This window comes from Poecilia latipinna, unplaced genomic scaffold (genome assembly GCF_001443285.1).
Source record: "Poecilia latipinna isolate Pla-1442-1.1 unplaced genomic scaffold, P_latipinna-1.0 Scaffold146, whole genome shotgun sequence".
NCBI lineage: Eukaryota > Metazoa > Chordata > Actinopteri > Cyprinodontiformes > Poeciliidae > Poecilia > Poecilia latipinna.
The window spans coordinates 391,278-408,800 of NW_015112762.1; the positions used below are offsets into that span (position 1 = coordinate 391,278).

General features: G+C 38.5%; 1 protein-coding gene across 4 annotated transcripts in view; it reads right to left on the minus strand.

Moving 5' to 3' along the window:
- pde4d (phosphodiesterase 4D, cAMP-specific) overlaps nucleotides 1-17,523 on the minus strand; it is a 158,162-nt gene that overhangs the window by 50,025 nt on the left and 90,614 nt on the right. Inside the window, exon 1 of one of the 4 annotated variants that reach the window (XM_015029197.1) lies at nucleotides 2,745-3,673. The exons of the other annotated variants lie outside the window; for them this stretch is intronic. Within the exon in view, the coding sequence (XP_014884683.1) occupies nucleotides 2,745-2,833 (89 nt within the window). The 5' untranslated portion in view covers nucleotides 2,834-3,673. Of the gene's footprint in view, nucleotides 1-2,744; nucleotides 3,674-17,523 lie in introns of those variants that run through there. 4 annotated transcript variants of the gene reach the window in all.

Sequence of the window (17,523 nt, forward strand, 5' to 3'; positions counted from 1 at the left end):
CTATTTTGTTCTGTTTTTAGACATTGTCATGCTTTGTCTAATTTTATTCCCCTGTGCATGGTGGTTCTTAAAAATAGCCAGTTTTTAAGAATCAAATTAGCCAGTACTTAGCAGTTTACAAACTACTATCCCTACTAGCATGTAAAGTACTGGAACTCTAAAGAACATTAAGAGTTAGCATTAGGAACATTAGCAGTCATTTTGCTGATGTAATGCTTTTATTTGTTTTAGGAGCAAATATTTATGAATCTGAAGCTGTTACAAAGATTATATAGTCATAGTAGAACGAAGGATCATGTTTAGCTTTGCATTAGATTTTAAACTAAAGGTAACCAAATGTAAGTAAAGTAAACTTTAAATCTTGAACTCAGATAAAAATGTCTGCATCATTTACTGGACATGCATGATATATTTTAGCTAGTCTACAGTCCTTGTTAATTAGATATGACAAAATACAATGTAAACAACCCAGTTGGGATCTTGTGCGTTAATATTTTGATTTTGTTCCCTTCAGTGTACCTGTTTTAAGCTTTAGAGTGGCTTAAAAGGTCAAATTTAGACAAAGTAAATTCAAAGCTGAGTATAAAAATAACTACAATGCTCTACTGTTGTGAAGCTTGTCGAGACACAGAGAGGGCAACGCGTTTCAGAGACAACTGTCGTGGCCATCTGAACTTTACAGCCCCTGCAATGGCTTCTTTTTTTAGCCTTCGAAAGCTTTACCTTGCATATTTATGAGCAGAAGAGTGCATATACAAAAGCATACTTTAAACTGAAATAAATCCTATCTTACTGTAATCCTTATGATCCCTTTTCCTTTTAGTGCCGCACAGAATAACACAGGTCTGACAGAGAGTAAAGGATGGGTCCATTATCAAGGTGCAATGAATAATACAAGTCTTCCTGAGAGCTCTTTTTTCACTTGCACACACACACACACACATCCAAAAGTCACAAGGCTAATAGATTTACTGTGTAGAAAAAAAAATAAAAGATCTTTTCCAAGGTCTGAAGGAAAGTCTGAGAGCCTTATCTTCAGTTCTTCAGACTAATGCTTGATTCTGAAATTTTTAACAGGACTGAATAGTTATTTGCAACTAGATTGACTAAATTATTATAACTCAGCTATGTTTATGTTTTCCAGGCACATTTTATAGCAGCATCAAGTAACTATGTTACTTTCAGTTGTATAAAAAAAAAAGTATGTACATATATCAAACATAACTTACAAGATCTGTCTCTGAAAAGTTCCTGCTCTTTCTGACCGTCATCACAACAATGCTCCTAAATTAGGCCATTTACAACCTTAGGAGTGTTGGACGGAGAAGTAGTTTGTATGACATGCTCAGTTCCACCAGGGGCTAATTGCTGCTCGAGGTATTCTGGTGGAGCTGAGTGGTGGAGGTGCAGGGGAGGGGAGATCTAGAAGCTCGGCTGGAGTCTGCAACTCCAAGGAGGAGCTTTGCAGACATATGTGGCGGTTTGTGAGAGCAAGAGTTTAAGCACCTCTGAATGACTGCCATGGGATAGTCAAGGATTCCTCAAACACGCATAAAATAAGGCAACACTCCAGGCGTGTTTTTGATGAGAGGAAATCATCATAACATGATGTCAAGCTCAAAAAAGTCGATTTCACATAATAAGCTCCCCCTCTTCCCACCCCCCACCTTAACTACCTATCTGCAGCCTGGTAACTACATCTTGGAGTTGTTATTGGTGACTTTAATTAATGGTTATATCTGCAAGAGCAAACTTGCATGTTGAAATAAAAATAATTCCATGTTTATGAATTAAAAGTTTCCTTGCACTCTGCTTCCATAATACAAGGCCAGCTCTCGTTCTCTTTCCATCTGTCCCTGTAGGTAGTAGCTGGAAAATTCAATGAACAATGCCGTATAAAATATTAAAGCCACAATCTACTCAGCTTGATGTAAAGACTTCAATCCAATACCTGGCAAAACTGTACATGCGCCTTCTCTGCAATATGAACAGATGCTCCAACCAAATCAGGAAAGGAAATTTGCATCACATGGTGTTCTTTAACAAGAGATGTGTGTGAGTCTAAGGAGAACCATAACAGGAAATTATAGCACAAGGCTCAGGGACAGTCATAACAGGTAAAGGAAGTTTATTGCAGTTAGGATAAAACAGCTGTGTGAGACAGCAACAGCACCAACTTGTTTAAGGAAATGACACGTGGCTGAAAACCCTTTGCAAAAACTCAACTCACTGGAAAAACCATGTTAGGAATACAAACAATATCCACGTCCCAATATCCCCTCCATCTGACGTCACTGGCTGCTTCGCGTCCCGCCCAGTTTACAACACAGCTGAAACACAGCTACTCTCAGTATGTATGCACCAGCCTTAGGAAGAAAAACCAACACAGGACAAAACAGTGTGAAAACACATTAGCTAAAAATCCCCCCCTCCCCACCTCCCCCCTTCCGCTCCACAACAGCAGTGTGCTGTTGCATTGCAACACCACGGTGTCCTTTTGCTTGCTTTTCTGAACTGCCTTTGAGTTTATGGATCAACTAGAGCGTTTAGTGTGGGAGAAAATGACAGGAAATGTCTGGCCCATTTAACAATAAATTTCCTTGAATACATGTGAGCTGTGCCTGGGAAAAACATAAAAGGAGAACAGGGATGGGCAAGTCATGAGGGAGCGCTTCGCATACAATTAAAACAAGAAATCGCCACAGAGTCACATAAAAGTATTTCACCTGTTGCTGTAAACTTACCATATCCACGAGTGTCGTCTGACAGGAAACTGACTGAGGTGCATCATGGATCTGTCACAGGGAACACCTGGAGATTGTCCCGGCTTCATTCCAGAGCTGTGTCAGGAATGCCCCGCACCCTTGGAGCCCCTCTTCTTCTACAATTTAAAGTTTTCTATCTATAGATCCTGCCCCACGCTATCTGCAGACCCCTAACCATGATATAGTGTTCCATAGTTGTGTGAAATCCTCCTATGTGATGCATTCAGACCTGTCCTTGAGCACAGAACTTCTTGCTTCTTTTGTTTGGTCCTATCATCATTAGAAAAAGTTCCTACTTGTCTCTCAAAAGGCAATCTTTAAAAAAAATAATAACAATAATAAAGCACAGCAGAATCCGTAAAAAAAAGAGCAAAAAAATAAAAAATGAGCTGAAGTTGAAGAACGAAAACTTGAGCCTTGCATGAAGTCAGTTTCTAAGTGAAAGTGTCAGTGGTGCCAACAGGCAGGCGGCCACCCGGCAGGACCAACTAAGCTCTCCGGCCGCTGCTCTTTTTTCCGTGGGATTCTTCCTGCGAAGGCTTGGAAATTACTGTCCCACATCCACATGGTGAACTGGTTCAGGGACTCATTCTTAGCGTAAACATTCCTTTTCCTGAAAGCCGATGACGCCGGTTGGAGAAGGCAGCCACAGTCGCAGCAGCATGACAGAGCATGTTGCACACAGAGAGAGTCAGTCACACTCACAGGTTCGCTTTCACACTCTCAGCTCTGCCACCTCTTCTCCTTTCTTTGTCTCTCTTGTTTCTCCTCTGCCTGTCTGTTCTGCCCAGGGAGGAAATTCAGGAAGGAGGAAGGGAGTATAAAAAAAGAAAACAGTAGAGCGTCTCTTCAGTTTCTCTCTTACTCTCTCTTGACTTGCTGCTGATCGTCTTTCTCGCCTTTCCTCCCTCCTCCCTCACCCCAGTGGGATGTCCTGACTCTGTAATAGGTGTGCCTGTTGTACTCAGTAAGCTAAACCTAATGATCCTCTTAAGGCTTCATTCAGAGGAACAGGTCTGCACAAACACAATTTGCATAAACAGAAGAGTGTATTCGGTAATAAGGACAGACTTTCCTGCTCTTTCTTACAGCCTTCCTTTGTCATGACAACAACTTCTCCTGTTGTTCATTATGTCAGTCTGTCTTGTTTTTATGACTCTGAGCAAAACTAGTCTGTATCTGGCTCCTGCATGCCAGTCCGTGAACCATGAAATTTCAAACCACACAACATTGCAAAAATTGTCTTTTTTTCTTTTTTTTTTTTTTGTTCCAGTAAATGCATCCGAGTATAAAACATATAGTTGAAGCATGTGTGATGAAAGCAAGCGGGGGTTTTATGAACGCACGTTTGCTTCTCAAAACCAGTTAAACTGGATGCCTTTTCTCCTTGCAGCAACCTCATGAATAATTCTGCTTTTACACATGATGACTGTGTATATGCTGGAATCTGTTTTTGCATGTCTGACTTTGCACTCCTTTCTCAGCGTATGTGTAGAATGAGACCGGAATTGGCAAGGATGCTTAAGAGTCGAGGTTGGAGTTAGCACGCCCAGGTTGTGTCTGAGTGTGCGTGTTTCGCATTTAAAGCCAAAGTTCCAGTCTTTTGTTGTCTGAAAAACAGGATCCAGCGCTGCTTCTTGCACACATCCTGCCTAGCATACACGTCATCAACTTCTTAACTGCTGCCAAAACGTCCAGCCAACTTGCCACCCTGAGTATAAACTGGCACTTTTCAGTTAAACCACCATGAGTGGTAGATAGCAGAGGGGTAAACTGTGAGGTAACTTAAGACAGGAATGAGTCAGTTTGGGTGGGAGGTATGCAGTTAAGTCACTGGGCTTCACACCTCAGGAATTAGAAAATACAAGGTAAACAGAGTTCACTGATAAAACAAAACCCTTAACAAAGCTGAGATCTTGATATCTGTTGTTGGTTTTATGTTTGAAATCAGGTCACCCATACCAACAAGATGAAAGACGCTGATATGTGCACATTTTTACAGTCACTGTCTTTTTCCTTTTCCTTTTACAGCTATTACATGCCTAAAATACATTTTACTAGATGCACCTGTTTAGTATCAAGTTGGACCCCTTCTCCCTGCAGACCTGCCTTAATTACTTGTGGTACAGGTTCAACATGTTCTCTGAAACATTCTTCCAAGATGTTGTTCTGTATTTACATGGAGATTTGCAAGATGTTGTATTATTCTGCTGGAACTGTCAAAAAGGAAGGGTCACGGTTGGCTGTGGTGATTAAATGAAGCTCAACTGGTACTAAGGGGCCTAACGTGTACCAAGAAAATATCTTCTACACTACTGCATCTAATAAATGCTGAGCAATAATTAGAAGGCAAGATGGAGCTTCCTTCCATGTTGTTTAGTTCCAACCTTGAGCCTAACATCGGAATGTTGCAGCTGAAATACTTATCAGACCAGGCTGCAGTTTCCTTATGAGATATTCTCTAATTTGTGTGAGCAGGATTACATTAGAGCCTCATTTTCCTGTTTTTGACTGACAGAGGTAGTACTCAGAGTGGTAAACTGCTGCTGTTGACAATTCAGCATTCAAGGGTTAGGGATAGAGTATGTTGTGTGTTCAGAGATGGTATTGGTTAGAGCAGTTATTTGAGCTACCGTTGCCCTTTTCATCATCTCAAACTAGTTTAGTCATTCTCCTTGAATGTCTGACATGGACATACATTTTCAGCTACATGACCGCAACTCCCTGCATATCTCCTCTCATACAGACCATTCTCTGGAAACCCAATAGATGCTTGTCCATGAAAATCTGAGAAGAGCAGCAGTCTATAAAATATTCAGACCACCCTGTCTGGCAGCAACAACTACGCCACACGCAAAGTCACTCAAGCCATCATTGCTTAGGATCCTGATCCTCGGCTCAAACTGCAAGTTGTTCTGAGTACGTCAAGAGACCTAACCGCATTGAGTTCTGCGACTTGCCGAGTCCCTATTTATGCTAACAAATGATTACAAATGGAGATCTAATAAAGTGGGCATTGATTCTGTATAGATCACTTTGTTCTGGGTTTTCCAAATCTGGCTGGATGTTTTTTTAATTGTTTCCTGATGTTCAGGGTACAGTTGTTTTCTTTCTGTCATGTGACCTACTTTGACAGTTGCACTTGCGTATACAGCTACAGCTCTGTGCAGCGAATGAAGCTGCGCTCAGCTTAACCTTAGTACTGGGTGTTATATGTTACAACTTTAAAAGCAAAAGCAGGGGAATCTTTCTGGAAGTTTTGTCACATGAGTAACTGGAAGTGAACAATCATGCAAACAATAATGAAACTCTTCAGGTAGGCTCTCTGGTTGTAAACAGCGTTGACACGAAGATGGGGTGCAACTCAAATTGGGATAATTTTCTAAGGAAACATTAAAAGGATAAATTAACTAAAAAAAACACTCGAATGAAGACTCAGTCAAGGACTCTGCATCCATAGTGGCTCTCATCTTAATCTGTCATCTGATTAAGATGAGAGAGCATCTTCATCAGAGCATCCCTTTAAAAATGTAGCAAAAAGTTATTCTTTATGTGTTTCCTAGACCAAGTTATTAAAACCATCTCACACACAAGCTGAGTACACACAGTATGTTTCAGTGCAACTGTATGTGCCAGTGTGTGGTATTGCATAACTGCTGTTGCCCCTTGTTCTGCTCAACACTTGTAAGCTGTCACGACTCATCCTGCAACCTGCGTGAGACCAGAGGATAGAGGAAAAAAGTCAACTGAGGGAAAATGTGAGCTTCCAAACAAACAAAGGATAAAGAAAGCAAGCATCGGGGAGATGCGGGAGAGATGGAGAGCGAAAGAGTTGGAGGTTTTTCATGAGTCTTTTGAGCAAAATAAAAATGAGTAAAGACAAGGAGGAGATGGAGGAGTGACAGACAGAACAAGGAAAGATTTATGAACAATAAAAGTAAAATGCAGCAGTGACGGAAGGACACAGCAGCCTTGAAACAACAATATGTTCCCCAACACAGCTAACATCGTAACTTATAGCAACCATCAAATCCTAGAACAGTATTAACCTATCAACATCTGTGACCCCAGCTTGTAAGCACACAGTTTCCATCCAAAATAATATCACATCATATTCCAATCAGGGCAGTCTTTTCCATTACATTACCACTCTGTCTGTGTAGCTGGGACTCAAGGGGAGGGGGCCGGATTACACAGCGGCACAAGTATATATCGATTTCATGTGTACTGACATTTAGCAAAGTACTTTTCTTCATTTTTCTGCAGATCAATTGTCCTGAGAACACAGGCTGAACACCCTCTGCAGAAATGGGTCCAAGCTTAGCCCTGCAGCAATACCGTGACAGCTGCAACTCCTGCTGCTCGCAAAACAAAAACATTATTTATGCAATACTTTACATGACAAAAGCTTTCAAGGCACATAAAACTGGCAACACAAAATCGTTACAGCTTCTACGAAAACTAATCACATTATGAAACCGCTGTTCATTAGCAGATTAACCAGAGAATAAATCGATCACAACAAATGCACCTAGAATCTCTAGCCAATCCATTATCACATTAGAATAAAAATCTTACATATCTAGCAACTGAGCAGTCAAGAAAGTCTCACAGACTGAGACAAAACTAAACCTCATGCAATTATTCCCCTGAGGTAGGAAAACTGCCTATCAGTCAGCATGTTGCTGTGGAAATGCCTCGGGCCTGGTCCTCCTCCTTGCCATTCACAGATGGTAATGCAGTGGCATTTCAGCAAAAGGTTAACTCATTCCCCCCTTTTCAAATCAGATATTTGTAATTAGATTCCCACATCTAATAGGAACACGGTGGCTTCAAGGGCCATTCTGTAAAATGTGAAGAATGTTTAAGTAGAGGGAAAAAAATTACTCACTCATTGAGTCAAGAGGTTTTTCTGACACTTTGATTTTAAAGTGGGCCAAAAGACAGTGGAGGAGGGGATTAATTCATAAAAAAAATAATAAATACTGGTACATTAAAGCTCAGCGTGAGCTGTGAGCGGTGTAGCTACAGAACATAAGCTGTGCACATTCAGACGGACATTGGAGAATCATAAATGAAACAAGTGATGATATACCCCACAAATATAACCTTTTACAGCAGAGTGGCAAGAAGATTGTTACATTTTCTAAAGAAGGCTATAAGAATACCCCTTTGCAGTTTATCGCCACAGATGGAGGAGACACAAAGAATGTGCAAAAGAAGGTCTGATGATGTTCTTCTCAGATGAGACAACCCTGAACAATTTTGGCCAGCATGCAAAATAAGCCCTAAACATTCCACAGGCCCTGTAATGAAATGGCAAAATAAAAGGAGACTCGTGTGTTAGAATGGGTTAGATTTAAATTCAATTCAGAATTTGTAGTGATTGTGTTATAAAAATAATAGTCGAGGTGACAAAGCTTTCTAAATGTGCTCCAAATTTACAAGAGATTTTCGAGTCTAAATTACAGCAACGAAAAGACAGAGTATTCAAATCAGGTGTTCACTATTGGGGAAAGAATGAGACTACATCTGAAAGTGACTGAGAAAACAAATCCCATCATCAACATAAGAGAACAAACCTTAAACATACTTGACGCAAAAGTATGTGCCATTCCTTTTCCAATGTCTATTGCCTAGAAGAATATCTTGCTATCTTTATCTCATTTGGATTGCTTTTTCAAAAAAAAGATGTGTAAACTGAATTTAAAATCGATTTAGTTCAACATAGCAACAGTTAACAAAAAACAAATAATTTTATAGAAATATTTCCACACATAGATGTGTAAATCATATAAGTTTCTTTAAGAATTTTTTATTTTTTTTTTAATAAACAACTAAGATGTAATACCACAGTGAATGTGAATGGAATATAAAAACTCCAAATCTCCCCTTTTCATTGTTCACAGCATAGAAAGAAAAAAGAAAAAGACAAATCCGCAACCATTCATCAATCAGCTCAGCTGGATTATAGGCCACCATCTGTGCTTAATAGCATCATTAATACAAAGTTAAAAACCACGACTCCAAATGGCGACGTCTGCTGTGAATGCTTCACCAAGCAGTTTTTTTTTTTTCTTCCCCTCAAAGCAGGTACAGATGGGAATGTACTGAAATATCAGTGGTCCATTACCACAGGCAATTTTCACTCTAACGCCATCTGGTAACGGTGACTCTCGCTAACAGTTGGAACGATCAACTTCGTTCTTCTTTATGATACCTTAATTACCAGATTATATAGTTACAAGACTCATAGCTTGTCCTCTAACAAGCTGACAATAACGGGTGAAAACATCTTGTGTTCTCTACACAAAAGATGGGTTGTTGAGTAACAATAATGCACAAAAACTTATAGACATGTATTTTTGTCTGTGCTCTATCTATTATTATTTATTTATTTATTTATTTATTTATTGGTTGGTGCGAGGTCTAGTGTGAATTCCCCAGAAGTTTTAGCATGATAGCCTTTAGGTAAGGTATCTTTGGTATTCCGCAGTGAGACGTCACAACTTCTAGAGGCACGGCAGAGTGTTTGCTATGTTTTAGGTAAAATATTAACATGATTAACCTATGGTGCCCTTAACAGAAAACAATATGTGAAGATATTTTATAGTAATAAAAATTACAAATTAAGTTGGTTAACTTCTGACCATTTTTGATGATTTTAGCTTACAGGAAAAGAAAACTTAATCTTAAACCATAAATATAATAAAAATAAACAATTAATTAATTACAGAAATGGAATTTCCATGTACAATGCACAAAATATAGTCAATTTCTGGATTTTGGAAAAATGTTTTTTTTTTTTTTTTCCATTTGCATTATATACACACCTATAAAAGTCATTTAGCTATTCAACCTTGTTCTGTCACCCACTGCTCCTTTTGTTTATCACTTTATTTATGGAGTTCATAACAACCTCCTGAAAACAAGTTTTCAAAACAGGATGTCATCAGTTACGGGCTGCAACTGTTGCTTCTTTAGTTATTCCCCAAACTGACCTTACAGAGACAACCATTTGCCATTTCCAGTTAAAGTAAATACACTAATCAATGACACATTTCAGGAAACTCTTATATAATAATGTCACGTCATGTTCAAACTGTGCTAATGATAAAATCCAACATTTGAATTCAATCAGGATATACTTTATCCGTCCCAAAGGGAGATTAGATATGTTTATAACTCATTTTATGCATGCTTCTCCAAAGATTTGTGACAGACAATGACGCCTGTACGTAGGAAAGATGCGTTGTTGTGGTCATTCCAAATTTAACAGAAGTAATCTATTAATTTTAGTCATTCTGCATGACTTTACTGTGCTGGTTTACTGTAAATGTGCCTCAAAATGTCAGTCTAAGCTCAATTTGTTCATCCCTTTCTGTATGGAGTTGGTAAAAACTTCCTGAGCATATGTTTTCAAAACAGTGACTGCAGACAGGAATTATGGCATTGCTGGTATTCCACAGTTTGACGTCACGGCACTCAGAGGTGTGTTGACACGTGACGCACGCTGAGAAACCACAAGCCGCAAAGTCTAACTTTTGAATTTTCATTGCTGAATGAAAACTATGCTTTAATGAGTTTTACAAGCAAAACAATAGAGCAGTGCTGCGCCTGCTTTTGTGCATGTCTCTGATTAGTTAAGGGTACAAAGGAGGAAATTTGGCAGTTAAGATACAAATATTTTATCTAGCATTAATTAACCAATTGTTAATGCTACTCTGAGCATCATCATGCAGATTACATAAAATTTTATATCTTATTTTCCAAATCTAAAACTGTTTTGGCTCTGTGCAGTGCAGCGGAACATGTGTTCAGTTCTTACGCAGTGAAGCATTTGTCGAAATTTTGTTCGGCCTCATTGACTTTTTGGCAACACATCCTCTGAATGGGATCGGACAGTGACCCTGCTCCTCGTTTACAAGCTGTCAGAGACCTGTGAATATGTGGGTATGGGCTAAAGATGACAATGATTATCAAGTGTTCTGTCAATTGCCAGCATTGTGCTGCGGATCTGCTGCCATCAGAGCGTAAATGCTCCTCTGCACACTTGAATGAGAGCTTTGTGCCTGGGCCATCAAATTAAGCTCAGCCGCTCACGCGGTAGGGGTGAGTGCATTTTGGAAGCTTGACACTCTGGGAGCACTCTAGTTAAAGCGTCGTAAAATTTCACTTCTCACCAGTTTTTGTCTACTATATAATTTAAAGTTTCTTCACTCCCTTCAACAGCCTGTTGCTGACGTAGTAAAAAAAAAAGAAAAATACAGATCCATCCCGAATTAGAAAAATCCTGAAAGTTGATCTATTTAAGAGATTAAGTTCAAAATGGAGAACCTAGCTAATACATAGATCCGTTACTTAGAGAGTAAAGTATTTCGAGCATTTAGAATAATGCAAAACTAATAAAGGGTATTTCACATAAAGGTTCATCAAGGAACTTTTATGTGCTCAAGACTGTTTGAACAAACAAAAAATGTGACTTTGGTTTTCTGCTGGTCTGATGTAATATTAGAGTTTCTTTAAAATTAGCTTGAAAAAATGCTTGAAATGCATCACACATTTTTATTCTTGATGCATTTATCATCTTTATATCATATCAGATATGAATCTGATATGCAAATTCATATGTAAGGTATCTGTATATCAGTTTCACTATAACTTTAAAAAACCTATAGCCTCTTTTGCTTATTTTAAAGAAGAATGCATCTTTAGCTTTCACAAATGTCAGTGAATCTAATATGCTATAAAACAGAAGTCTAATGGAAATGTATTTTGCTGGAACAAACTTATGATAAATGTACCAGATTAAAACCGGATCAGATTTAATTTTCTGGCCCATTAATTGTCCTGGGACATATTAATCACCTCTATGATGGCTTTTTGTAAACAGTTTCAGTCTAATACCCTCATGTTTCATTTGTTGTAGTTGTCATGTTTCATATTTGAGGACATTGCTTCGAGCCAATTAGATCCAACAGATGTAAAGAAATGACTGGATAAATTCATTTTATTAATGTGCTGCACAAACTAAGGTGTGTATGAACCTGTTGAAGGCATAATCAACAACTGAAAGCAACCTGTTAAATAATCCACACCCTCCATTTCTAACCATGGTCTCGGCTCTGTTGCTCAACAGCTCCAAAAATAGACTTTTCCTGCATTGCACCATCGCCGTGTCACTGTTGCTGCCAAAGCGCTTGACTGGCTCCCTCTGGACTGTCTGACTAGCCTGAACCTTAATCACAGGACTGGATGAACCCAGTACATATTTGGTTGTGATTAGCTGTTCCTCTGAGAATGTATATGACCCAACGATGACCTGCGGTGATTAATTGATTATCATTGGCTCAAGGGAAAAGATGAGCCTATGGGTTGCAGTGACTAAAGCAGAAGACCTTTAGGACCCTGCTCTGAGTCGTCGGTTTTTAGTTTAAGGTTTTGTTATTTGTCATTAAGAGCTGGAGCAATAAAAAGTAAATGCTAAAGATTACCTTGGGATTTGCCAAATTGTCCATTATATAAGCTTTGGCATAAAACTCATGCATTCTTGTTTATTTAATTTATTTATTCTACTACACAGAAAGCACATCGAATGTTTGATTTCTTTTGACTCAAGAAACATTTATTTAACTTAGACAGAAAAATGTCGGGAGCAGTTTAATTAGTTATTATTAACTTATTATGATTTATGCACTTAATCAATGTGTTTCACTAGAGGGACAAGTGACACTACAGCTTTCAGCATTTGTTGGTTAATTCTTCCCAGTGGCGCAATTTCTTATTTTCACTCTCAGACAAAAAATACAAATAAAAAAAATCCAAATCTTCATTACCTACAGTTATAAACTGGTGAATAAAAATGCTAAATGGGCCACCAACTAATTGCACCCTTACATTAAAAATAATAAGACATATGGTTATTTAAAATAATAAAGACACTATTTAATAGATATACACAAAGATCCTAATGCAGCAGTTATGTAATGCAGCTCCTTCAAGTCTATTTTCCCTTCGAGTATTTGAGCTACACCTTTTGAACACTGAGCTCTGGATGCAGAAAAAAGGTCAGTGTGTCACTTCACTGAGTAAAAACAGGATGTTTTATTAGTTGTATGTTGAGTAGAACTAGTAAGCAACTTCCATCACTCTGCTCTTGGGACCCTGATATGTGAGTAGAAAACAAGAGTGTGCCTCCATCATTAGAGGATAATTCAAACACAAAGAAAAGTTTGAAATGTTTGATTCCTTCATCTTGAGAGCATAAAAAGCTAGACAGATTTCTTCTATACCTATTTTGTCTTTTTTAAAAAAGCAAAAGTAAATCGGCCTTAATGACTTTTGTTTCTTCTTTCTATAAACATGTTTATGATACATCCAAACATCACACCATAATTTTCTGAAACATTAGAGTCCTGACTTGTGTTTTGTACACTGCATATTGATTGGGAATGATGTTGTAAAATTTTGTAAGTAAAAATGATGTCATGCAGTAGAAATAACAAAAGTCAGATTCATTTCCTGTCATCTACACAACGTGGGGCATTTCTGTCATGCAGATTTTCAGTCTGGACAAATTTTAAAGTGAAGCAGTTACTGTGCCTCAGACTAAATAAACAAATCAAACAAAGAGAGACTGAATATTATCGTTCTGAGAGAAAGAAATACAAAAAGTCACTTATCTGGATGAAGAAATCATGTGAGTGACTACATCAAGTTTTCTTTATTTTTCCGAGGCTGCCCTAAATCTCATTAAGAGGTATGAATTATAAAGAAGGAGCAGCATGTAGGAAAAGAGCTCTGTGGGGGATTTGTCTGACATTAACCCGGTGAAGTAACTACATGTTATAAGGAGGTTTGCAGAATGTCAAAAGATCTTCCCCTGATAGCGACTCATTCACTCTGCAAACTGGAGAGCTTATACAAACACTTCTACAAATATTTAGATATTTGTCTCACATTTCAGTTTGGATGTGGCCATAAAACGAGCAAATACACGGCATCTAATGGAAATGCCTGCAAATAAGATATCAAACTGCTGGGACACAGATATTTATAACACTGGAGGAGAGACACATTAAAACAAACTGGAAAAAAATGGAAAAACTTTAAACTAATTTAAAAAAGAACTGTGCATAAAAGTTGAGATATGGATGTGAAGACTTTCTGCTTAATCTTTAACTGTGTGTGACTAATTTTAATATCTCCGTTCCATTTAATTCTGTATATTTCTCTCTTCCCTTGTTCTCATACACAGAAAGTACTCTAATTGAACAAAGTTATCCAATGCATAAAAAAAAAAAACTACCGCACAATCACATTCCTACAGTTTTCCAAACGTATGTAGAAAAGCAAAACCACAGCACAACAACCTCCATGAGTTCAGCTACTTGACAGGCAATCCTTTCTCTCACCAAGTAATGAGCAACGAATCCTTCAGCGTGTCAAATCCGGCCTTGAATAGATTCATCTATGTTTTCACACGCTGCATTCATTGTCTGGAGATTTGGCTGGGTAAAAGGGTTTGGGTTGTCCATCAAACACCACCAAGCTGAGAGTAAATGTTCAGCAGGAGAGCAAGAGAGAATGCACGATGAGATGCACACATTTGCAACACATGGTTTTACCATTTACCGTGGTTTACTTTTAAGGCATGGATTTTTGATGTTTTACATATCGCTGTTTGTATATATTATGTTGTGCTATTTTAACTGATTATCATTTCAATTTTAAGAGTTACTTTTTAAAAGCCCATCTAGGGACAAGTGCTGCGAATTAGCTGTTGCTGTTGCTATTGCACCATGATGCAAACATGGGACTGCTGTTTTATTCAGTTTGTCTATGTCAATGCGTGTCCGTCCCTATCAAATAAACTTAAAAAAAAAAAAAAAAACTTCTTGTACAAAGTCCCAATGAGAATCCAAAAGCTTTGTAAGACACCTGAAAATATTTATGTTGGAATATGATGACTATGCCCACATTTGTTTACCGAGTTGTTGCTGTTTATTTTGTGTCGTGCTGGCTGGGTGTTTGGTGTTTTTCTCATGAGGTTTTATGTTCAATCTTGTTCCACGGGTTTCTGCTGTCCGTTGTCTTGTCTGTGGGTTTGTGTTCTTAGTTGTCTTGGTGTCATGTTTTATTTCAGTTAGATAACCATTTTGTTTCCGTTGGTCTACTGCTCAACTAGTTCTCATGTCTGGTCTTGTGCGTATTCATTATTATCCTAGTCTCCCTTGTCTTGGTTTTGTTTCAGCCTTGACTATCTGCATGCTTCAGTCCTGTTATGTTGTAGAATGTTGTAGGATCAGTGATTCTTTAGTGTCATTTGTGGGGTTTTTACATCTGTTAGTTTGGTGAGCCCTCATGTCAAGTGTTAAAAGTCTGATGTAACTTTAAATACATTTCCACCATCTCTTGCCTAAGATGTTGTTTGCATATCGGCTTTTCCTTTCCTTCACCGTCACCAATCATGTATTATTCTTAAGGCTTGAGGAACCTTAAAAATAATACAAGACTCTTCTTGTTGTATGAATATAGTGTTATGAGGACCGTTTCCAATTCCAAATGAAAAAGAGTTGTAAATGAACTTATATAGCACTGTTCCAATCATTTTTGACCACTCAAAGCACTTTACACTAGAGTCACACTCACCCATTTGCACACTCTTAAAAGCCTCAAGCCGCTGCGTATACATTGATACGCAGATCAGTAGGCAATTTGGGGTTAAGTACCTTGTCCAAGGGCACATTGACATATGGCAGGAGGGAGCTGGAGTTGAACCTACAACCTTGATCGCAAGACGACCACTCTACCCACACAGCCACAGTCGCCCCCAGGTGGTTGGTGATGTACCCACCAACCACCTCATTAGTTATGCCTGTGCAACAGCTCCAACATAAATAGTGAATCAGCCAATCACATTGCAGCGACTTGAGGCTTTTAAGAGTTTCTATATGGAAAATACTATTTGCTGAAGATCAAATGAGAATCAGAATGAAACAAAGGTGAGGCATGGTTGTTGGTGCCAGAGGAGACATATTGAGTGTTTCAGAAAGTGCTGATCTATTGGGATTTTCACTTCTTCACTGCCATCTCTTAGCTATAAAGAGTGTGGTCTAAAGAGGAGACTACTATATCCTGTGAGTGGATGTTGTGTGGATATAAACGCCTTGTTGATGTTGGAGTGTGGAGGAGAACTGGTACAATGATCCATCCCTTTATGACCACAGTGTGCCTGTGTTCTGCTGGCTAATTCCAGCAGAATAATGAACTACGTTCCTGAGTTCAAATCATCCCATACTGGTTTCTTCAGCCTAAATAGTTCACTGCACCCCAGAGGCCACGGCAGTCGCCAGATTTCAATCCAACTGAGGCACTTTAGGATGTGATGGAACAGGAGATTTGCATCATAAATATGCAGCAGACACATCTGGAGCAACTGTGTCATGCTACCATGTGAATATATACTGATAGATGTTTCAAACAAGGACAAAGAATTAAGCCAAAAAAGTCTGTTGTTGAAACCATGACCTGTATGTACTGTGTAAGAGGTGGTAATATGGAAGTCCAGAGGAAGCATTTAGACGATGAGAGGCACTGAGGGCCACTGGTATAGAGAATGACAATGTGTGAAGAGAAGGAGAAATTCGGTGTTACAAATTGCGTCGAGCCATGAAAGCGTTTCTAAGTTTTCCGAATGTGTGGATGATCATATGAGAAACAAGTTAACTCTTTCGGTAGGTTTCATTATTTTTCTGAGAAACTGTCACTCATTTAATACTTTTTGTGTGTAGGAAGGATCAACACAGAACATTTTTGTCAAGAAAATAATTAAAAAAAAAAAGATGTGGGTAAATCTGGTTTCAGTTTAATAACCAGAACAATAGAGCATGAATAAAACGCCTGCCAAAGTGATGAATCACTGTGAAGTAAACTGTAAAATTGACTTCCACAATCAGAAGTAGGCTTATAATTACAGTGTTCCAGAGTAAGTATATTCACTTCAAGTGTCATTTATTCAACGATAATTAATTCATAACCTTTTCAGACATAAAAATACTAAAATATTTATTTAACACTAAAGCTGTGTGCTAATATAATATTTTATCCTGAAAGAGTCAAATAAAATAAAAAAAACAAAGAAATTCCTTCCATTTTTTTTTAAAATAGCATTTATAAACAAACAATCCTAATTTTATGTGTGATATGTCAGTGGACATTGTACACCTGAGTGAATCTGACAGACACGACCAAGGATTAGACAGCTGTGACCGTGCCACTGTTGTCTGCTGCAATGGTCCTTGTGACATTTAAAAGTCAAACTTCAACTAAATCTCACCATCACCACACGAAACCTGTCAGCACAGCAGAACCCCCAGGCAGGAGGGGACTGCTGTGAGCCCGAGACGTCACATGGAACGACTTTACTGCGGGTTGAAGAATGAAGGAGCATTTAATTGAGTCAGTTCCCCTAAATATTTTAAAGAGTCAGTGTTGCAGCTGCAGAGTTTTAAGATGTGTTAAGAGCCTTTAAAAGTCAGAGAGTGGGTGAGAGGCTGTGTGTGTGCGAGGTTCATTATATGCATGTGAAATCTGTGGGAGGCTGGGGGCAATTAAGGTCGGTGGGATGAACTTCTGACATCATGCTAGACTGGAAAAAGAAGGCAGTTCTTACAAACAGTCTGCTGTGAAATCAAAGACGTTTTGGCTGAGGTTTTTCAAGTGAGCCGACTACTGCAGTGAAGAACAGTTCACACTC